Source organism: Cucumis melo, chromosome 6, assembly GCF_025177605.1.
Source record: "Cucumis melo cultivar AY chromosome 6, USDA_Cmelo_AY_1.0, whole genome shotgun sequence".
Classification (NCBI taxonomy): domain Eukaryota; kingdom Viridiplantae; phylum Streptophyta; class Magnoliopsida; order Cucurbitales; family Cucurbitaceae; genus Cucumis; species Cucumis melo.
This window is the reverse complement of record NC_066862.1, coordinates 28,674,099-28,697,843: the sequence shown is the minus strand read 5'-3', so window position 1 is coordinate 28,697,843 and position 23,745 is coordinate 28,674,099. Positions and strand designations below refer to the sequence as shown.

The window sequence follows — 23,745 nt, the reverse complement described above, 5'->3', positions numbered from 1 at the left end:
CGAGTTCTTACAAGACAAGTCACTTTGCTTCTACAAAATTTTTCTTTCGTGTTCTCAACTTTCATTTCAAGGACTCTACCCGAGGTCCACTATAGAACTTTCATTAATATAAACAATTGATCATTACAGAAAAATAAGAAACCATTTAAAAAGAAATTATATAGTAAAGAAGGTCCACCTCATAACTCATACAATCTATTAGAAAAATTAGCTATTTAAACAAGTTTTCACTCTAATGAAAAAAGAGAATTCCAAAACAAACCCATAATACACAAAAATAAATAATGTAGGATAATCATGATAAGGTAGCTTAGTGATATTGGCATGAAAATATGCCATTTTCATTCGAGAAGGTCAAGGAGATTCAATCGTGCAGATAAACAAATGTGAGTTGGGCATAAACAAAAGAACATCAGACCCCATAAGCAAAGTTACTGCTTTTTATTTATATTATATACACTGTCAACCATTCTCATATATCATAAGCATATTCGATTTAGGTAAATTTTGTAAACTGTAAACATGTTCGAAGGTATATTACCAAGGCAATGGAGTTTCTTTTAACAAACAAATATTACAGTTCGAAACATGGTATTCTTTAACCTCTTCTTCATTACTATTCTTCTATGAACTTGCACCAAAAACTCGGATTCTTTGTTCTATTGTAACCCGACAACATGGGCATGTTGCTCTACCCTTTTTGCCATAGTTGTCACTGCAACTGGCACACAGAACTTGGTGAGCACAAGGCAAGAAAACAATAGAGACCTCACCCCTCTTACATATTATGCAGTCACGGTCTTGATTGAGGTCTTTCTCTGACGAATCCTCATAACTGTCTAATTCCCGAAGCATTTTCGCAATGGTTTCTCCCTGGGGTTTTACACTGTCAGAATTCCCTTTAGGTGTATTGTTATTGGAGGGGTGGTGTGACTCTGTGGATTGTGCAGATGCCTTTAGACGCAAAAGTTCTTGTTCAAGCCTTTGGAGATCATCCTTGTGGCGCTGAAAATCTATCTCTATCTTAAGGCGTAGTGCCTCGAGCTTTCGTTTACTACTAGCCTCTGCTGCTTCTTTACTACGTCTTTCGTCTTCCACTTGTGCCATGGCAGCCTCTTTAGCATTCACCTCCTGCCTCCACCTCACCTGTAATACATAGTCATTTGCACAATAAATGATAATGATTTGAAGGTTTTGTTTTAGATGATGACATCGATGGCAGCTGCATGTTAGTTCCAGACTTGAGAAAACAACCATTGATATATATATATAACAGGGTGGTATTTGTTAATTGTTAATGATAAAGGAAGAGCAATTTGTTTGATAGAACAAAGGAAAGCAGGGAAAATTGTCAAATCAACCAACGTAACTAGCCTGAAAACCCACATGGTTTTGGTGAAAGAGGGAGTCAGGGACTACTAATATCTAGAGCATGCTACAATCCAACTATCTTAAATAGCTTTCACAACTCCATCTTAGGCAATCGTTTGATTGAACATTTAAAAGAAGGGAAAAAAAGGGCGATTACAATCAAAATCAAGATATACTTTATGCCCATAATACAGGACAAACAAAGTGCAGATTTTTAGCAAATAACCAGAGCAAATGTATGACCATCACAGAAGTAGAGTCGTGCTCATGAGAGTCTGAGATTGGCAGAGAATGTAAAATTATACTAAAAAGTCCCACATGGAAGTTCCTACTTTTAATGCAAAGTCATTGGATGTGATATGAAAAACAAGCAGGAAAAAAGAGTAGCCCTGTAACTCTAATGACTTGGAATCATATCCTTCAATGATCTACCGTCAATCTCAGATGATTCAATCAGTAAGAAACTAAGACCTCTTGGTTTATATGAAAAATGCAAATCTAGGGACAGGTTATGCAACTATTTCAAGCCTAGTGTTCCCAATCCTGTTGAGTGGGGAGAGATATGTGAAAATGATGGTTATTATTATTAAAGTAGTGAATCATTAAGCTCAAAGAAGAAATTGGCCACCTATTGATATTCTAAACGAAGCTGACGCCTGATTAACTACTCCTTGCTGCTAGAGCTACTCGTGTCAATTCATTTCCCTTACTTGGCAGACTACCTCAGTAATTGCATGTAGATAGAACTATTTATAAGTTAGATTTGATTATTGAATATGCGGTGGTCAATGCATATCAAACAATGGGAATGGCCTAGAAATTAGGATTGTGTCCGAGAAACTAGAAAGATAATGACTGTTTACCTCAGCCTCTTTTTGACCTAACTTGATCATCTCCAATTGATCTTGCAACTTTGATATCTTATCCTTCTCCTCTGCAATCTGCTCCTGTAATTTTGTTTTTTGCTTTTCCCAGGCCAGTAATCTCTTTAGACTTTTTTTCTCCCTCTTTGCAACCTCCAAACAAGTTGTGACAGACTCGGAAGCACTTAACTTTAAAGCTTCCATCTCTGCTCTAATTTCTGCATTTTCTATCTCAAGTCGCCGCACTGCTGCATTTGCACGATCCACTTGACCACTGGCCTTTTTCAAAGCGTTCTCCATCTCAGATAGTCGTTTCATTGTCGTGTCCTCTAAAGACTGTTTACCTTTTTTCAGGCATTGGGTCTCTTCCCTTTCCATCCTCAACATTTTAAGCTCTGTGAGATCATTACTCAGTTTCCTTGCAGCTTGCATTGCCTTTTGATGCGCCCATTCTTTCCGCTCCTTTACTTGTCTCTCAAGCTCTTTAATCTGCTGCAAGAGATTTACAATCACTTCATCTTTTTGATCTTCTGCCACAAAATCCAGATTCTCATAGAGTTTCAAATCACGGAATTTACTCAACATTAAATTCACAGCGTCTTGGTTTTCCTCACTTTTCTCCACTGGAAATCCAGAACCACCTTGTACGACAGGGGGATTTTCACTTGGTAAGCCATTTGTACAAGCTTGAGACTGTACCTGAAGGTTCTTTGAGTTTGCTCGAAAACCAGCAGCAAATGCAGCCACATTTCTCTTCAACAACGACTTCATTGAAGGAGAAAGATTAAATCTCTTTGGACACTCAATATCTCTATGCAAATTCATATCAGGAGCATAAGACACAAACCTGTTTACAGAAAATTCTGAACCACCACCATTTCCAAAACCTGAACCACTATGAAATTTACAAAGGGATGGTGCCAAAAATCCCACTGGTTGATTACTAACATTCTCACCATTGGCACCAGATGCTGACCCATTAACATTACTTGGTGCCGAAGGAAGCACCGGAACTTCCATAGCACTAGCACGACCAACATGAAGATCACTCATAAGCAGACACCACATAGCATCTCCTTTAGTCAAATGAGGCCTAACTTGTTGCAACAAACACACCATACCAGCTAACGAGTACTCTTGCAATTGCCTTAAATCAGAGAACACAGGCTCAGGATCATCCACGACCAAATTAGCATTAGCATTCACATTAGGAATATCAATACCATAACCATAACCATTACAATTACCAATATCAATATCAATATCAATACCATCACCAGAAGCCGCGGCAACTGCAGCAGCTTCAACAGCTTCAACAGCTGCAACAACCTCACTATTGAGGTTATCGGAGTTATTATCACCATTCAAAAACGAAAGCGAATTATGCAGTACATTTGTTAACACATCCATACTACCATAGCAGTGCCCATTATGCAAAATCGCATTCATCGCAGTATCCTCATCATAACCCAATGCTACAAGCTTAGAAATGGCTTCGGTATAAACAAATTGTAAATTCTTCATCAAAATTTCCTCCAATTGATCCTCCGTACAGTAACCCCATCCACCATCATCCAAATTGGAGCTGGAATTAGAGTTTGAAGTCACCGCGTTGATCTGGTTTGAATCATCAAGCCCTATATGATAATCCAACGGCTTAGAACCCAATTCGAGTACAGATTTATGAAGTGAAGCTCGTTCTTGATGACAGCAAGGATCGAATTCGGATTTTACCGATCGAGGCCTCCGATTCGTACGAACATGCTTATCCCTCACCGAACAACCCATTTGAAATCGTTTGAAATTACGAATGAAAAACAAGAAAGAAACTAAAAAGAAAAAAGAGAGAGAGAGAGAGATTGAAGAGCTGTGTAAATTTAGAAGGGGATTGATAAACCGATAGAATTTGAATCAAAAATTGATGAATTACCAAAAGAAACTCACTGGGGTTTGAAGAAGATCGGCGATTGATATGTTTGTGAGCTCCTGAAATTGGAAAAGGGAGAGTGAAAGAGAGAGAGAGAGAGGGGTTATATATAAATGGCGATGATGAAGAGAGAAAGAGGAAGGGACATGCAGAAGAGCTTATTCCGGGTCGGGTTATCCACCATCTCTATGTCCAAACAGAAGGATTGAGCTCCGACTCGTGTGACCATCTCATTTAATAATTTTTATTTCTGATCGTTCGAGAAATGTTTCAATTTAATAAAGAACAATTAAGATTAAACCTTTAATTTCAATTAAAGTATATTGATAAAATTAGTGTAGATATCGATTGTATTGTTAGGTTTGAAAAGTAGTTTGGTGTGTTGTTATTTAGTAGCAGTGTAAATTTTGTATTCGTTGGCTACTTTACGACCTCTCTAGGTGGGTAGTCAAGTTGTGTGAACTTTACACTTTTGTTCTTAGTAGCTCGAGGATTCTACTCTCTTTCAAACCTATTTCATTGAGTTGTGTGTGAGAACTTCCTTCTTTTGGTTTGTGTGTTTGCTTTTACATTGATTTCAGATTATAAGATCTCTTAATCTTTATTACAGTTCAATCCATTTGTTTTGTATCTATTAGTTATGTTTCGATTGTTGCATATAGGTTTCAATCAATTTAGTCTGTTTGATTTTGAGCCTAGTAGTTAAACAACTACTGAGAGTGAGAATATGAGTTTCAAATATCTAATCTTTTAGTTGATAATATTTGTAGTAAAAGTAATACAACTATCAAATTTAAGCTAAAAAGATGTTTGAAACCAGTTTAGAAGTCTAAACACATTCTCTGCTTCAATTTTTATAAATAAACTCAAACAATTGATTAAATTTTTAGAATGCTCATTAATGTTTTCTTAAGATTTGTTATCGATTATATATGTTTTTAGGTATGCAAATCGATTTAATTAGTTAGGCATTTTTTGACAATGTATGAAAAGAGAAAATGTAACCTTTGATTTTAAAATCAATATTATAAATACTGTCACATTTTTATAATATAAATATTATGATAGTTGAGTTATACTCATCTTGACAATAATGAGTTACGTAACTAAGTTTGAATCTTTTTTACCGTCGACTGACAAAAATGTATGTTGAAAACTAAACTAAAAACTATTTATTTTAAAACTCTCACGCAGTTTGTACTAAAAAAAGAGTTTGATTTGTTAATCTATTCAAATCTAGTTGTAAAAGAGAGACTATCTCAATAAATGACTAAGATGTCAAAGATTTAAGATTCAATTTATGATAACGGCTTATATAGCAATGAATTTGTCAAGAATTGTCCCACATAATTAATTGAGGTGTTCGTAAACCACATCTAATGTTTATTGTTTTATTCACAAGTAACTTTTCAATTTTAACTTTAGTGCAAAACATATAAATGAAAGGGTTAAAAGCATATTGGGTAAGAAGTTAAGATTGAAATTAAAGGGCACTATTGCAAATTCCAAGGAATAGAAGGGTATATGTGAAAAGGTAGAGGATCAAAAGAGGCCCAAAAGATTCGAGGCCCAAATAAAATAAGCCTCATTCTTGAGCCCAAGTCCGTTTTCGAAACGACATCGTAGCAAGCAGTTTCAGCTGCCTCCGATTTGTTCCCTGTGCTCGTCGTTCTTTCCTTATTGGACGGAATCAGAGGTTTTTCAGAGCAGAAAGCTCCATTTCTTTACTCTGTTGACTTCCTGGCTACCGAAAGTAAGCATCTTTAACTTTCATACACCTTTTTATGCTTCCATTCTCCATTTTTCCTTTTGGGTAATGAATCTTGATCATGGTTACTGCTGAAAGTTTGATTGGATTGGATTTCTAATTCAGTGTCTTCTTGCACTTTAAAATTTAAATTGTCTTGTTTTTTTTGTTGTTGGTTTCTTTTCTTCAGCCATTTTATGTGGCCTTTGTCTTGTTTTTGGTTTTTAATTGAAGACTATGGTGGTTGCATTTTTGTTAGTTATATCAAGTTGTATTCAGTTTGGTGTTGTTGGGTTTATGCAATGAAGCAGTCTTTACAAACTGAATGGAAAAATTCCATTTAAATTACTATAGTTGCGTTCAATATGTCTTTGTTTGTTACTATGCTCAACTAAAAGCCATTTGTTATGATCACTTACGACCCAAACGATTTTGTTTTTGAAAATCGTATTGAAGAAGTTTGAAGGTAAAAAGAAAACAAGAAGTGTTCATAACCAAATGAATTTTTATTGTGTGTGTGTTTTGTTTTGTTTTTTACTTTGACATAACAGTATATGTTACTTTATGAGCTTAATTTTCTTACATAGGAAACCCAAAACAAAATTGTTTTCAAACAGAATCTTAGTTGTGTAATTTATTTTATTTTATTTTATTTTTATTTGAAGTATCATCAATCCTTTTTCTTGGTTTTCTTTCCAGAATAGACCAGCATTATGGAAGAAAGTAAAAACCATCTTTCAGAACAAAGTACGAAAGGGTTTGCTAAAAGCACCAAGGATCAAAAAGAAAAACTAAATGTGTATGTGTGGGACATGGATGAGACCATCATCCTGCTCAAGTCTTTGTTGGATGGGACATATGCTAAGGCTTTTGGTGGTTCAAAGGACGTTAAAAGGGGTGAAGAACTTGGAAAAATGTGGGAGAAGGAGATTCTCGATCTGTGTGATCATTTCTTCTTCTATGAACAAGTAAGGTCGAGATTTCACCCTATAATCATTTCAAACAACTCCATTCTTTAAGGTGTCAGAAGTTAATGTCATCATCGTATTTTTATGCAGATAGAAAACTATAATCAACCCTTTCTTGATGCATTGAATGAATATGACGATGGTCGCGATCTTTCTAATTATGATTTTGATCAAGATGGTTTTGGTCCACCATGTGATGATGTAAACAAAAGAAAATTGGCTTTTAGGCAACGCGCAATAACCAACAAGTACAGAGAGGTATTGGGAAATTTTTACGTTAACTTTTTCATGTGTGACATAATTACAGTGCTATGACTTTCTTCATCACGAGGACATTTTCCATACTAGAAAGTAGAAAGAGAATGAAGTCTAGGCTTTGCTCCTTCTTGTCGTCATGTCTCTTAAGCTATACCTATAACTTACTTTCGTTCCTTGGTGCTAGAAGCCTTTTGTATTTTCTGTAGTTTCCAGTGTTCAAATTCATTCTGGATAGGTGCTGTAAAAATTTCTTTTGCAAGTACATTAAGGGGGAAAACTAAAATTTTACCCTTATACTTGGTCCATTAAATCAGTTTAAACTTAAGCTTCCGACTTCTTTAGACCCTAAATTTGAATAAGCGGTAGTTAATTTCTCTCTTTTTTTAAAAGTTTGGTTAATTATGAGTATTCTTGTGGTTGGGAAAAAGTATTTTTTTGAGTATCGATTTCTCCTGTTATATTTGATGTTACTATATCATATATTTATGCGTTTAACTGAATGTTTGTGGGGATGAAAAGGTAGAGAGCTACTGCCAAAGGGATCTTTAACTTTTGGTTTTTCCTTCTGGAGATGTACATCATCTTTTTCTTATTTCAAAAGACACATTTTAAAAACCGTGTACACTCTTCCAGGGCCTGCGGAATATCTTTGATCAACAGAAGATGAAACACTGGGAAGAGTTGTATGAAATGACTGATGTCTATACAGATAGATGGTTCTCCTCAGGTATTCTAATTCTTATGTTGTAGCTTTGAGCCATATGATGCTCTCTTTTGATGATTCAATATCCTTAGATACTCGCACAATTCAAGTATTCCATTTCCTTTTATGAGGAGATGGACAATGTCATATAAAAGGATTATAATTTTATTAGATTTCTGTTAGACCTCCGATTCTGCACACATATAAAAGAAGGGATAGAAAGGGGAATGCACAGTACCAAGGAGAGAATAACACCTGAGGGCCCACTGTGAAGGGAGTATAAATAGGGAATGTTTTTGGGAATTGGGTTTTTTAGGTATTGATTTTGGTTAAAAGCTGCTGTTGGCTTTGGGAGAAGTTTCCAGCCTTCTCAAAGGAGCTGGGTCGTCTTTATTGAATTCCTGTTGCTTTTATTTATTGTATATGTGTTAATGGTTGGCTGTTGAACATTTTATTTTGGTATCAATATATTATTACAGAGTACTGTCTCTGTTTTGGCCCTTGTTGAGATTTTTCTAAGTTTCAGATTTAGAAATTTAGAATCTTAACAATTTCATTATCCAAAATGGTTAAAATTTGCGTTGGAATTAAGGATTCAAATTTCTTACTGCTCCTCTATGTTAATGCCATGATCATCGGGATCTAAAGTCCGAGTCTGATTGTTGAGGAAGTCTAGCATAGTTCTTGACATTTGAGCATCAGGGTGTGTGCTTAACTACATCTGATATATGTGCAGTACTTTTAATAGCCAACTACCTATCCTTTTAACTCTTATAACTGTCTTTTACAATATGTATGTGATAATGTACTTAACCCTCTGGCTAAAATTTTTGTTGCTTCTCTAAATACCTGCGAATGATCATACTTATTTTATGCTATTGAAGCACGAGCTTTCTTGGAGGAGTGTTCAATTTCAGATGAACCACCACATGCGTCTGCTGATCAGACATCCAACAGTAATTCTACAAGTTCTCAGCATGTTAATATCTTGGTGACTTCTGGAGCATTGATACCCAGCCTTGTGAAATGCTTACTATTTCGGCTCGATCATCTAATAACACCTGGAAATGGTGAGCACTCCCTTTTTACTTCCCTTTTTGATATTTTCTTCGGGTGTATTTTGAGACTCAATTTCCAGTCAAATACCTCTTGTTCTTGCAATTGCTTGCAATTGGTGAACTTATTGTCAAACTTGGCTTAATTATGAACTTCAAATTGGTTACTTTCCAGTCTACAGTTCGTGGGAAGTGGAAAAAGTGCAATGTTTCAAGTGGATCAAGGAGCGTTTTGACAAGCCAAATGTTCGTTTCTGTGCAATAGGCAATGGATGGGAAGAGTGTGAAGCTGCACAATCCTTGAAATGGCCATTTGTTAAGATTGATCTGCAACCTGGAAGTCTTCACAGGTTCCCTGGTCTGTCTTTGAAAACAATAGGCTTTTACTTCTCTGTTATTTATGGTAACTCTGATTCATCAAATGATGAAGAGTAGTTCACATAATCAGCAACTGATAAGCTGTAATTTTCCAGGCTTTAACTTTGTATTCTTGTGAGCTACAACAGTTCCATATTATGGCTGTCATTTATGTTAAATAATTGTATGTAATCAAAACCATTATCTGGCCATAATAAAGGCTGCATTTTCCCTCCAGACTGTACTGTGTCTTTAATCAAAACTCACTGTTTTTTTCTACTGCTTGTTTTGATCGATCGTCAATGGTTATATTGATTCTGAGAATACGAAACTTGGTTATCTTAAGCTGCCTTTTGCCTTTGAGATGAGCTAAGTTTAAGTTTCGAGGTTTTAGTTTTCTTCAAAACTTTGCTTGTATTTGAATGGTCTTATTGGAGTCAGATTTATATAATTGACGACTGTCTTATCTGCAACGTCACGAAGTCATTTTGTTCATCATTGTGGAGTTGCCCTCCCCCATGTTTTCTCTTAAAGATTAAAACATTTTAGTATTCAGATTAACTTACCCAGTAGGCAACACGTCACAGTCCTAACCACATTTCAACAAAGGAGTGGTGAGAAGTCCCATTTCATTAGCATACAATGCACCCACTGCAATCTGAGGGCGGAAAATCTGATATATGAAGGAGAGAAAATGATAATACGGTGACATTGGCAGTGGTACTGATTTATTTATTTAATTTTTGCAATCATTTTATTTAGGTCCTACTACTTACATTATGCCTAACCCACCTCCACTAATCTTTAGTGAGGCTTCACCCACCTCAAGATATGCCTTCAAGTAATTGTGCTCATTCTTTTGATCACTAGTTGATAATCAGTTCATATACAGGGTGATATTTAAACGTTACAAATTATAGGCAAATTTTAGATCCATTTGAAAAGCTGAAATATAAACATGTAGACTATCTTGTTAGTCTGTTAAGAAAGAAGAAGGCACATTATTATTATTATTTTTCTTTCTCCTTTTTCCTCCTACAATTGGCGTGTTTATCAGTGTCAACTTTTTTGGAGGGAGGGATTTTCCTTTCCAAAGTGGTTCTGAAGTCAACGTCTTTACTCCTAAAAACCTACATTTACTGCAACCTGCAAAGGTATGCCAAGGTCATTGGTATAATTTCGTCCAGTTTTCTTTTGATTTCCTTTCATATGTTAGTCACTTCATTGTTCTTTTTACTAAGCAGTTCTTCTAAATCCAGAGATGGTAGAAACGAAGACAAAGCACGGTGTAGTCTTTCCCTGAGAAACCGAGTGTTGAAGAAATTCAGCTGGAAAAGAAGTTTCTTCAACATCACAAAAATGCCGTTTCCATCAGTTACTTGTATGACTACTCAACCCCAAAGCTTCAAGTTTGGATATAATTTGAATTATTTTCCTGTTTAGATCTGAGAACAAGTAACAAATTTCTAGTGTAAGATGGCTATTATTGTTTGTATACAAGGCCAAGAAATTTTTAGTACTAAGGAGACAAGCTCTCAACCAACATGAACAAAGAAACTTATGGAGAGAATTTGATATCCATATAACTAGAGTTAGATCCTATTCGTACAAAAACGACTAATGAATTGATTTCACGTCATACATGCTTTTTTTTTTAAGAATTGAAACTTGTTTGGGGAATAGGTTGTCAAAACCAAATAATGTGCTCTGGATGTAAAAATATGTTGATCTATCCTGCTGGAGCAACCTCCATTTGCTGTGCTCTTTGCCATGCTGTTACTCCTGTTCCAACTTCTGGTTTGTTTCTATATCCTTCCAATTTTCTTTTTATCTTTTTTGAAAATTTGCTTTGATCATAATTCAAATATTCTTTTCTCGAATTTTAGTGAAATTAGAATAGTTAAAAAAGGGCTGTGATCTCGTTTGTTCCAACTTTAATTCCCAACCATCCGGTGACCATGTTTGTTCTGAAGACATCGAAAAATGAGTAATTTTCTCATGATAGTTTTTTTGTGCTAGTTACTGGCTACTGCCATTATGATTTCGCCTAAAATTTCATTCCATCGAAATTGTTTATTATTGAAAAAAAAAAAAACAAAACCATGATTTCATAAATCATCATTATGGGCAAAGAGATAAAGCTAAACACTCAAATTGATTTGAAGTGATAAGTTCTAATCAAATGGGAGGTTGAACTCCATTTACTATCTGTTAGGATACTACCTTAACCAGAATTAATATCTGAAATATACTGAGAATTAAAGAATGACTACAATATAACACAAATTTATGGTACTTTGAGAACCCCTCTTTTGAGTGTTCTCACCCAAGCCCTAGATTACTCCACAAAATAGCTAAGAAGCACAGACACTTTTACTTTGGCTAGCGTGTTCGTGTTTGATACATGTCGGACACTTGGACACTCGAACACTCGGTGGATACCTGTTGAACACTTGTTAACACAACAAATGCGTTCGACATACATAGAACACTCGTTAAGTAGACTAAAAAGACACATATATGACAATAATAATAACTTTTGAGTGTAGAATACATCAAGCTAAGTTTTTTAAGCATATAAATGCATCAATGCATTTACTATTATTTTTTTTTTACTGTAAAGATAGTATATATTTTTTAAAAACAATTTTTTTAATAAACGTGATCTTGCCGTATCGTGTCCTAGAGTTTTAAAAAATGGTGTCACCGTGTCCATGCTTCTTAGCAAAATAGTCGTCTCTCCTTCAATCACTCACCCTCATACTATTTATACACATTCAGTAACTAACTTTCCATATAATGACCAATATATCCCTTAATATTAGCATACTAATATTCCTATCTAGGTACGTAACACTATCTTTACGTCTATCGTCATTCTTGTTGGTCGCTCTCTGCTGACTACAGAGTAAAGAAAGGGTGGAAGTAGTGAGGTTGTTACTAAATGGAGAATAGGTGGTTGAGTTTGCCTAGATGTTCATAATTATTAACAAAGAAATAAATTAATGATGATGGTGACTTGGTTCCTTATATGCTCGCAATTGTTTATAGTTAGAATATGATTGGTTTCGAATATGACCCTTAAGCAGGCTTAACGATGGCTCGGCTGGTGTGCAGTGGCTGCTACACTCTGCTCATGTACAGTCGTGGGGCGACAAGTGTTCAATGTTCTTGTTGTCGCACCATAAATGCAGCTTCTAAAGGTAAATTGTTACAACTAAATGTTTTCATATGTATAGTCTTTTATTGTTTTCATTAAAACTTCTGTGAAGAGTGAATACTTATGTCATGTTTACCTGGGGATAGTTTTGATTTCTTGCCATCCAAATCGGCCATCATAGAGCTATAGTACCGCACCTTCAAAACCTTAGCTTTACCTTAAAACCACTCATCAAAAGGCCTATTTGTGATATCTTTTAACAAGGCACCTAGAAAAACTACGTCCTCACCTTTGTAGCATGAAGAATAAAGTTGTGGCAGATGACTAACCCGAATCTCGCTATGTTTATTGGCCTTTTCGTTAAGATTAAGTGTAGTATGAATAGATATAGCCAAAATAAATACAATTCAACTTGCATAAAATTTATACTATCGATCTTAAGATATGAGGTTCAATTCTTTTACCCCATGCATTGTTAAAAGTACTAAAGTAGAGAGTGTGAAAGAAAAAAAGGATAAATACTCCGTGTTAAAATGTTTTGAATCTGTTATCTAACTCTTCAAATGACCAAACATGGGATCTTTCGTACGTATCTTATACTTTCTTGCTTCTTCAGGATATAAAACAGTTTCTCTTCCTATCTGTAGATTTTACTAACACATCGTGAGTGAACTACATAAATCTATGTGTTAATTTCTTCTTGTTTGATTCTTTTTTTGTCGGTTATATGTCATGATATATGTCGAAATTATACTAGTTCAGTGTAAATTCAGGAAATTTGCATCTCCAATTATCATTATTGATGGTTTAATTTAATCCAACCTCCTCAGAGTCTTATCAGATTGATTTTGAATCGTGGTTACAAACAGCAAATCAGATGGCTCATACCAACTGTGGGAACTGTAGAGTGCTGCTGATGTACCAATGTGAAGCACATTCTGTTAAATGCACACTTTGCAATTTTGTCACCTCAGTTGGGATTTTGAGGTCTAATTAGTTCATAATTTCCCCCTTTTGTTTTTCCATCTCAAACTTCACAGCACTTGGATCTATAAAGATGAACCCTAAAAATCACAACCTTCTATAATGGTTTATAAAAAATGTTCTTTTTTAAGAAGAAAAGTTAAGATCAGAAGTGTTTTCTAGGTTGGGAGAGATAGAATCATGACTTCAAAAGAGAGAGTGCAGGCCAATTATCGAAAACCCGAACCAACTTATCGTAAAAGGAAATTTATTAAAAAGAAGATAATATATTCTCTTATGTAAGAGATCTTTATGTTATCTACGTTGTTTAACAATTTTATAATTTTCCTTTATGTTACGGTATTTATTATTTTTCACTCCTATCTTCCATTTTCTTCTTTACTATTGCTTTCTTTCGCTAACCTGAACAAAAAATTATTATAGCTAAGACTAAAATAGATATTTCAATCAAATTATTACTTTTAACTCGAAATAAATTTTTGAAGTATAGATAGAATATAAAACATTTAATATATTTTCAAGATATTATCATTAGTTTTAACCTTTATTATAATTTTTCCTACATTATATATATGTCTTAGAAAATATCCTAAACGTAAATTAGTTTCAAAATATTGCAGATTTGCTTATCACTTGATTGAATGATAATATTTAGACAGAAAACATATATATAATCAATTTTGGACTTTTTGTTTGGAAGAAAAAGGGAGAAAGGAAACGTGGCAAGTTAAGCAATGCATGAGCGACAAGTGGAATCCAACGTGTAATGGTTTAGAAGCCTATTATGATTTTCCTTTTTGATATATATTATATAATATGTTTTGTTTTTGAAATGATTTAAAATTTGTGGAAGAAATCAGATAGAAAGAGAGATAATTATGCAATCTGCCATGGAGAAGCTGAGTAATATGGGAAGTGTTGCTAAAGAAAAGCTCAAAATTTTTAGAGCCAAACTCGACGAGAAGGTCTGCCTATGATTTTTCTTATATCATTTCAATTATCACTAAGTTAAAAGTTTCAGAGATAGCCCCAAGATATAACTCAGTTGAGTTTTAGTACTGTTGTAGGATTGTTTTCTCTCTCGGTTAGTTATATCGAGATCATTTTAATATATAGTTGATGATTTCTTATTTGGTTAAAATCTACCATGCATGGGAGTTGTATTTGATTAAGATCACAAACTAATAATTTATTAGATTAAAACTTGAATTATTAGTTTGTGTGTAGGCTCATTTAAATGACGGTTTTTACAAATTTGTAACTCTTAAATTTGTATGTTCAATAGCTCATTTGTTCTATTTGACATTAAGGTGTCTAATGCAACCCTTAAATTTATGTTCAACCATTCTTTTGAGTTTTTTAGGTCTTGATCGGTCTAATGTAAACAGACTAAAATTTTCATGGTTTCTAATGGATGCACTGATCTTAAAAGATTTAAAAAGTGGAACACCTCCGATCCAAGGAGCTATCTAGTGATGAAGTAAGTTTTAATTCTTGGGGCTGCATGGTAAGAGATATAGTTGATAAGATATAAAATTCAAACTTGTACTCTCAAATAAGGAATAGAGTTCATATTTCTTACCTCCTTACCCTACTTCAGCTTCTTGGTCCAAACACCATAAAGTTAGAAATTTTTTAGACTCGGGTTAAGAAGAAATAATGAGTTTAGTCTCCTGAGTTTGATAGAGGGTTTGACAGGGGACGTGTTTGGTCCATGCATGGTGGCAAACACACTCAAAACACATGCATGGTGACCAACCCACTCAAATTTCTTGATGAAGAGTTAGGAAAAAAGGGAAAAGGATATTTGAAACTGAAACCTTTTTAATTCTAAAACTCTAAACATTATATATTACATACTCGCAATGTCGTATTTCTACTGGTATGTAAGATAGGCAGTTTATTGTGAGAATTCAAAATGAATGCAAACAACAGGTGGAGAAAGCTTCGGTGAAGACGGCGGAGGAGAGAAAGATTGTGGAGGAGAGAAGGAAGGCAGCAACAGCGGAGGCAAAGCGTGAGCTACACGAGGCGAAAGCAAGACATGCTGCTCAAAAGCTAAGGAATAGGAAATCACATGTACTTGGTGGTGGCCATCTACACCATCATTCACCGGTGGAGGGTGGTGCCGCCACACATCTTGGCGGAGAAACAAATGTTCCGGCTTATCCTATAGCCAGCCCGGAGGGGTACTATCCCGGACACAAAATTTAACCTTTCTACAAGATGTGTGTTTTATTATTTAGAAGTACTTATTGATGTAACTATTGCATTATTGTTATTGGGTTTTGTGTGTTGTGAAAACCTTAAACATAGGATGTTGTAAACAGAAATAAAATGTCTTTGTGACATGTTTTCTTGATGAAATACATCTTATGTGGGTTGTTAGGGAGGAATATATTGATTAGCCAAGTGGAAGTTTAAGGATTATGGTCTCTAGTGTTTTGTAATACTTATAACTCAAAAGGGGATTATATCTCAGTTTGAAAAATTTGTAGTTCTTAGTTACAATTAATCGTTGCCAACTTAAATCATTGAAGCAAAATTAGCATTCAATTATGATTTGGTATTATTAAGAGCAGATCATCGTTACATTGAACTCAAATATGATATTTAATTGCATGGTCGATACATCATTTTGACTTAAACATTTAAACAGTACTTGGGGGTAGCAGTAGCAGAGGTTGGCCGGCGGTGATAGTTGAACAACTTGGAGGTGGTCGGCATGGTTGGGAGTTTTTTTTTTTCAAATTAGAAAGAGTGACTTTAAAACATAGGAAAAATAATTAAATTTCATTTTTTACCAATATTAAATAATTTTTTTTTTTTGAAAAGTTAGGTTATGGGTTTTTATTCTATTTTATAGACTATTTTTTTTCTTCAAAATTTACTCTAGAACATTACATATTCTTTGAAGAAAAATAACTTGTTTTTCCATCTAGTGTAATTTGTTTTGCATTAATTTGTACAAACCATCCTTTACTACAAATGTGATAGTACTAATTTAACTAATTATATTGCAACCATCAACCATAATTCATAAAAATAATAATTAATTTATTAAGAGCATTTTTGTAGGACAATTAAGATGATCATGGTGTTCTCAAAGATTAATCTAAGTCGATATGAATGATACTTATGAATATTAAAAAAGGATCGGTTGTTTCTTAAGAATAATCTAAGTTGACATGGAGGTATTGAGATCATGGATACTGAAAGAATAATTAACTATTAATTGAAGTGGTTACTTTGGGCACTGACTGAGATAGTTTTTTAGTTATATATGTTCGTGTTTGACATAGCTCAATTCTTACATCAAGTATGCATTTTTTTCATTATTTTTATATCAAATTTAAAGTAATTTTTTCTATAAGATAATTGATTAATTAAGAAAAATTTCTTAAGACTAGGGTATTGTAGGAAACAATTTTACTAGATGACTTGCCTTGTTGAATCTAGTAGATAATCAACTTATTTTGTTAGCAATTTGTATTGTGTATATATATATTGTGATAATATACAAATATATATATATACTACCCACCAAGATAAAATATTCTAAATCAGCTTCAATTAAAAACATAACATCGTAATCAAGGACTTTCACTTTCGTAAAAATTGTTTCGTTGAAGTAATACTAATTGCTATTATTTACAATCTCCTTTTGTTTTAAGTCTACAAGTTAATTAACTCGACAATGTTAGAAAATTTTTAGAATTTTGCTACACCATTCGTCCTTCAAGGATATCAATAATGTTTACTACTTAATTCCCTCTTTTTTTTTTTTAAACTTGTTAGAGTAATTTGTATACTATAATTAATTAACATTTTCTTTTTTCTTAATTATACTAGCTTATATTACTAGAATTATTTTCCATTCTTGCAAAACTTTTCATCTAAGTAAGTTTGAGCTAATTATAACTTAATTTCTTTTAGTAGAAGTTTAGTTTGTCAATTACTTCAATTATCTTAGTTTGGATATATTGTTAAACCTTTTTGTTTAAGTATTGGAGGGAAGTTCTTAAATAACATTTATATTTTAAGTCATCATCATGACATAATGTTTACTTCTTTACAATCTCTTCTAAATAATTTACCTAGTTAATTCAAGGACATAAAACTATCTTACTTTTTTTTTCTTCTTTTTCATTCTTTTTCAATTTCAAACCCACATTCATAATTATTTATATATATATATAGTTGACAAACAATTTTTGTTTTTTATATAGTTTTTCCTTAAAATAGTCTATTCTTTTTGCCTTTTCTTTTTTGAAAATATTCATGAAAAAAGAGGATCAAAGGGTGTACCAAACATTTTAATTACAAGAAATGTATAAAGCGAGCTAGAAAGAAGATCAGATAGTCCCAATAGAATTAAATATAAAAACTCTACCGATGGAAAGAAATTAATAGTAGTAATTTTTATAACTAAAAAATAGAGAATTTTTAGAACACTAGAAAGCACCACCTTTTTAAAAAAATAGTCTTTCAAAAATAGAAAACATAAAACCAAAATAAAAATTAAAGATAGCATGAAAATTATCTAAAAGATTAAAGGCTATAGATTATGTTAGTCAATGGGAAACTTAAATTTTCAAAACATGTTTTTCATTCTTCTCAATACTATATATTTTCTTGATGCCCAAGTCTACCCAATTTCTTCCACAAAAAAATAAAAATAAAATAAAATAAAATAATAATAATAATAATAATAATAATAATAATAATAATAATAATAATAATAATAATAATAATAATAATAATAAACATAATAATAATAATAATAATAATAATAATAATAATAATAATAATAATAATAATAATAATAATAATAATAATAATAATAATAATAATAATAATAATAATAATAATAATAATAATAATAATAATAATAATAATAATAATAATAATAATAATAATAATAATAATAATAATAATAATAATAATAATAATAATAATAATAATAATAATAATAATAATAATAATAATAATAATAATAATAATAATAATAATAATAATAATAATAATAAGCCTTGTAAGGGTTTTTCCCTAATACTATTGTCTTTATGTCTACCTTACCCCATAGAAATTTGCCATTGGAATTACAAATCTAAACTACTCTTTTTTCTTGACATATTCTTTCACCCAAAATATCAAATAAACACTTCGTTTGATAACTATTTTAATGAAAATAATATACACTTCAAATACAAACAAACTATTATATAATATGTCGATTGACTATATAACCTACTTGCTAAGTACATATAGTTATTTCTAAAAAATGGCATAATCTAGAAGGTTCATCAATGATAGATAGTATATGGCCAATTGTCTAAGACAAAAATACAATGGTGTGGCAAGAATTGTCCTTTTCAAGCCCCATGGTCTCTTCTAAATAAGTATCTGGTTTTTTGTGATTGGAATAAATCAAAATTTAATAATTTCTCTCTTTTTTTTTTTTTTTTAAATCTTAAACTTGGATTATTATTGGAAAATTTTATATTATAAACATTTTCACAAATTATTTTCGTTTAAAGAATTGTGGAAAATAAAATATATTTTCAAATGGATTTAAATGTTTTAATTTTATTAGAGTTATTTTTCTTAATGGTTTTGTTGAGATTTTCCATTTTGAGAATGTTTCTTATATATCCTTTATCTTGGGTGTCTTCTCTAGCTAGTCCATTGATTTGTAATCCAATTTGTAGAAACCAAGTTGAAGTTGTTTTGTTTTTAAATGTTTCGCACCCACCAAAAATTACGTGGAAAAATATAGGATTTTTAGTTTTCACGGCCATTACTATTTGCCAAATCAATCACGACTCAAAGAAATGGAACAAAGAAATACTCTTTCTAGTACATGGTTTCTAAATAATAAATAGGTTACGAAACATTTTCGTTTTCTTAAACGAAAAAAAAAAAACATAAATTGTATCAAAATAAACAAGTTTAAAATTTTAAATTCGAGAATAAATCTATAAAAATACATTAAAAGTTTAACCAACAAATACACCTAAGTAGGTATAATTAGAAAGTTCAAATTAAACAACAAAATGTGTGAAACTCATTGAAAGATGAAATCATAGGAATTCTTCTAATTCAATCAAAATCGAAACTTTTATAATTGACTTTTTAAATTTTATTGGTATTTAGGTTGTACTTAAAAAATACGTTTTAAATTTATATAAAAAAAAAATCCTCACCTGACTTTGATATACAGTAAATGTTATTGAGTATGCACATTAATCGACGAATTCCATCTTATAACTTTATATCTAACCAAATAGTTCATAACGACAAGACATTAACTCCCGATCTCATAACTCAACTCACTGTTCTATAATTCAAATCTTCATAATCATATTACCTTTCCATAATATATAGACTTATAAAAAGTTTTTTTTTTCTAAAAGTAGACGATATAATTTCCACGTAATATCTTAAGGAGAACGTTATCTCCACATGGCAAGACGGGATTGGGTAATGTGGATTCGCCTCCGACATCCTCACCCTGTTGCAAAAAAATCCTGAGCTTTCTCAAAAAACCACTTTCATGGCGGGTCCAACACATCTTAATCTTGTCACCGTCCGATCTGCCACCAGGTCAATCGGACGGTCCAAAAAGCAATCCCGACAAATCATCTCTCTCGTTAATCCCCACTAGAAATTGCCATCAGTCAACAAAATTCTGAGGTTCGAAACAAGATTACCATTTTGAGTTCAATGAAGAAGACGAAGTTTTCTCCGTTCCGGTCCCCCGAAAGACCCGAAATCTCTGTTTGAAAAAAAACCCGATTTCCGACCCGTTTAGAAGTTAACCCAAAAGAAAAGATAGAAAGTAAGAAAGAATGGAGCTTTCGATTCTCTCTGTATCTTCAAACACTTCGACCATGTCGTTTGGTGCTAGAATCGGGATCTGTTCTACTTCAAGCTCGAGGTTTTCGTATTTTCCGATGAGGAAACGTGCCGGCGGGAGAGTTTTAGTGCCGGCTAGCGTTAGGGCGTCGGCGGAGCCGAGGAGTGAGAGATTGGATGAGGGGCAGACACGTAGCCGGTTCACTGCCCCGGCTATGGAGGTGACCACACTTGATACTAGTTTCAGAGAAACAGAGTTCCCTGTTTGGGAAAAGATTGGTGCTGTTGTCAGACTCAGCTATGGAGTTGGTGAGTCAAAATGTTTTCCTTTTCAGATTTAGCTTTGTGGGTTTTTTTCTCCTTCACTTTGTTTTAAATTTTTTTTGATGGGGATTTGAAATTAGAATTGAAACCTGTTTTTTGAGTTTGTTTGTTGTTTTGTTTTTGTTCTGTTCTTGTAGGGATTTATGGTGCAATGGCACTAGCTGGAAGGTTTATATGTTCAATATCTGGGACTGATTGGATGGGAGGTTTCCATCCATCTTTGGATGCTATTCTGGGAGGGCTTGGCTATGCTGTTCCTCCAATTATGGCTCTTCTCTTCATTCTTGATGTGAGTTGATTTTCAAGTTAATAAATGCTTTTGCTCGACTGGATTTGGATAAGATGTAGGTTTTGAGTGCTTTCATGAAATGAATTTTCGTTTTTGCAATAGTTGTTTGGTTGGTTTTTGACTTCGAGGTGAAAACTATGAACAGTGAACAATGTAGGGTATGTTTATTCTTTTAGAATTTGAAAAGTAATTTTCAAAACTGGAAAGAAGCTGTCGATTAGATTCTGTGTCTTGATGCACCTGCCGCCTAAGTTCAAGACTTTAGTTTCCGAATGATTAATCACATGAGGCTTGGGTTTGTTTGTAGGATGAAGTTGTGAAGTTATCGCCCCATGCTCGAGCGATCAGAGATGTCGAAGACGAGGAGCTCCGAAGCTTCTTTTACGGAATGTCTCCGTGGCAGGTAAATGCTTTACTCTCTCCTCTCCCACTTGCTAGCCTTTTGAACGAACTCCTAGTTATGTTGATCAATATCTGATACAAAACCTGTTAGTTCGGTGTTTGCACAAGAAGAGAGAAAGCTTTTGTTTATTGTGTTCCAACTCTTGCAGTTCATTCTTATCGTGGCTGCTAGCTCAGTGGGGGAGGAGCTCTTTTACCGGGCAGCCGTTCAGGTTTGTACTTTTGATATTTAGACATTTTGTCCCCTTGACTTCAACTCCGACCAAAGTTAATTTTTGCTTTGATTCATTAGTTTCTATATGTACGATTGTTGGATGTTGATTGAATTTCAGTCATAAGGAGTACTAAATATTAAATAACATTTCTATTCCCTTAACTCTCTAGGGAGCATTGGCTGATATATTCTTAAGGAGTCCTGATATTGGAGCTGACGTTCAAGGAATGGCATCTTTGGTATGCAAAATTACCCCTTTTGTGGATTATGACGAATTCTACCTGTTCACTTGTCTCATAGTCGTGGTTTTTCTCTTCATCTTATAAATTTGTACCGTGCTCTCTTGATTATAGACCGGGGTGCTACCTCCATTCGTACCATTTGCACAAGGATTTGCAGCTTTTATCACAGCTGCGCTTACCGGTTCACTCTATTACGTTGCTGCATCACCGAAAGGTTGATATTCCATCAAATCATTTGCACAACGTTCAGTTTTCAGTTTGGTTGACTGTCTCCAGTTTAATGAATACCTTGTTTTTTTTTCTCCAGATCCTACTTATGTAGTTGCTCCAGTTTTGCAATCTCGATCTGGTCGCAAAGATCTTAGAAAGCTTTTTGCAGGTTCGATTATAATCCTCATTTTTACTCTATTAGTTGCGCTTGTTAAGCAACGTCGGAATGTATCTGATTCTCCCTGACTGAATTCTTGCTTCACTTTTCTCAAATGAGATAGATAAGTGAAGCTTGAAAAATGAGAGGATGGTCAAAGTGAAAATAGAAAATCTATTGCATGCTGATCGATTATATTCTATTTTCACTTCATCGATAACGGCAGTCTCGCTCACTCTCAACATCTTTTGTGTAAACATTTGCAGCGTGGTACGAGAGACGACAAATGAAGAAGATCTACTCTCCCCTCCTCGAAGGACTCCTTGCTCTCTACCTCGGTTTCGAATGGATCCAGGTAAGACCTTCCCTTGCCAAGCAAGACCTAACCTTTCTAAGTAAATTACACAATGTACTAATTTCAAAAGACAGGAAACTCACATGTTACTATGTCTTTTGTCACGACATTTCCAGACCGATAACATTCTTGCTCCAATCATCACACACGGTATATATTCCGCCGTGATCCTAGGCCACGGACTTTGGAAGATCCACGACCACCGGAGAAGGCTACGGCAGAGAATTCAGCAGGTTAAGATGGAAGGTAAAAGCTCAGATAGTTTGTGAAAGGGAAGGAACAAAAAGTACTTTACATAGAGAGCAAGAAGAAGTTGTAAATTATATTTTTTTGGCAGAGCCAAAATTTTCCATCTTGATGATAAAATGTCCATACAAGAATGGAATAAGTATATATTATATAGATCAAGAAACTTATACGTGTGCATATGAAGAAAAATTGTAGTGATACTTTTAGATACTGAGAACATTTTTGGATATTTAGTTTTTTGAATCTTTGTTTGTGTTGACTTGGAACTAAAGTTTTCTACAAATTAAAGTTGAAGGGTTTATAACTCAATATAAATCATCTTGAAATGTAGTAATTTGAATTCATTAATGTATGTAGAAAAACCATAAACTGTCCAATAGAATAGTAGTTATCTATTACTACTTTTTGAGCATAGGAAGAAGAAGAATAATAGCAGTAAATTACTAGTTATATCCTTATTTATGGAATGAGGTCTATAGCTTTTAATGTGGATATACACCCAAATATAAGAAAGTGGCCCAAACTACTCATCCTATGTCATTTACCCATTTGTTGAAAACATGTTCCTTTTTCTTAACCTTTTTAAGATAAGAAATGCCCATTTTGCCCTCAGTTTTAAATGAATTTTTCTAACCTTTTCTCTCTGTCCTTTTGTCTTCTTATTACCAAAACATCACATACCATAAGAATCAAAGTTTCACAAATCCACTTTATAACAGTAAAAGATGTTTTTAACATTTTTCTAAATTTATAAGTATGGTTGGAAAGAACACGAAAGAACGTATGAAAGTAAGTGATTATTTAGTTAAAATAGAGTTGTATTGATGGAGATATTACCAAAGCGAAGCTATCATTCATACAACAGAAAATGCATGATTATTGACATCATAAGTGCGATCGTTAATCTTATGTGTGCCATCACACAACTCTCAATTTGTAATTTTGCTTTTGTTATATCTCTGTGAATATAATTTCATTTTTGCCTAAACTACTACTAATTACATTTTTTCGTGTCCTTTTCAACCGTGTTAAAAAAGAACATTTTTTTTAAA

General features: G+C 33.3%; 5 protein-coding genes across 6 annotated transcripts; 4 read left to right on the top strand and 1 right to left on the bottom strand.

The window, feature by feature from the left end:
• Positions 1-422: 422 nt before the first annotated feature.
• LOC103490797 (MND1-interacting protein 1) lies at positions 423-4,280 on the bottom strand. The gene is made up of 2 exons (XM_008450485.3): positions 2,235-4,280; positions 423-1,146 (listed from the first exon to the last, which is right to left on the bottom strand). Exons 1-2 carry the CDS (start codon positions 4,020-4,022, stop codon positions 625-627), a joined length of 2,310 nt encoding a protein of 769 aa, XP_008448707.2. The 5' UTR covers positions 4,023-4,280; the 3' UTR covers positions 423-624.
• Positions 4,281-5,780: 1,500 nt separating this feature from the next.
• Positions 5,781-9,486, top strand: LOC103490796 (eyes absent homolog). Of its 2 annotated transcripts, none has more exons than XM_008450483.3 (6): positions 5,781-5,914; positions 6,608-6,876; positions 6,967-7,134; positions 7,768-7,861; positions 8,722-8,907; positions 9,068-9,486. In XM_008450483.3, the coding sequence occupies exons 2-6, from the start codon at positions 6,622-6,624 to the stop codon at positions 9,325-9,327; spliced, it is 963 nt and encodes a 320-aa protein (XP_008448705.2). In that variant the 5' UTR covers positions 5,781-5,914; positions 6,608-6,621; the 3' UTR covers positions 9,328-9,486. The 2 variants fall into 2 exon arrangements, with proteins under 2 accessions (XP_008448705.2, XP_008448706.2); XM_008450484.3 differs by having other exon boundaries at positions 5,792-5,914; positions 6,613-6,876.
• A 688-nt stretch (positions 9,487-10,174) lies between these two features.
• On the top strand, positions 10,175-13,749 carry LOC103490794 (protein LSD1). The gene is made up of 5 exons (XM_017045170.2): positions 10,175-10,403; positions 10,509-10,630; positions 10,933-11,046; positions 12,339-12,452; positions 13,240-13,749. Exons 2-5 carry the CDS (start codon positions 10,609-10,611, stop codon positions 13,404-13,406), a joined length of 417 nt encoding a protein of 138 aa, XP_016900659.2. The 5' UTR covers positions 10,175-10,403; positions 10,509-10,608; the 3' UTR covers positions 13,407-13,749.
• Positions 13,750-14,253: 504 nt separating this feature from the next.
• On the top strand, positions 14,254-15,760 carry LOC103490795 (late embryogenesis abundant protein 6). The gene is made up of 2 exons (XM_008450482.3): positions 14,254-14,358; positions 15,329-15,760. The coding sequence occupies exons 1-2, from the start codon at positions 14,272-14,274 to the stop codon at positions 15,605-15,607; spliced, it is 366 nt and encodes a 121-aa protein (XP_008448704.2). The 5' UTR covers positions 14,254-14,271; the 3' UTR covers positions 15,608-15,760.
• A 4,310-nt stretch (positions 15,761-20,070) lies between these two features.
• On the top strand, positions 20,071-22,938 carry LOC103490793 (uncharacterized). Its single transcript, XM_008450479.3, has 9 exons — positions 20,071-20,560; positions 20,713-20,864; positions 21,172-21,267; positions 21,416-21,478; positions 21,651-21,719; positions 21,834-21,936; positions 22,030-22,101; positions 22,356-22,444; positions 22,561-22,938. The coding sequence occupies exons 1-9, from the start codon at positions 20,245-20,247 to the stop codon at positions 22,711-22,713; spliced, it is 1,113 nt and encodes a 370-aa protein (XP_008448701.1). The 5' UTR covers positions 20,071-20,244; the 3' UTR covers positions 22,714-22,938.
• The last annotated feature ends 807 nt before the right edge of the window (positions 22,939-23,745 follow it).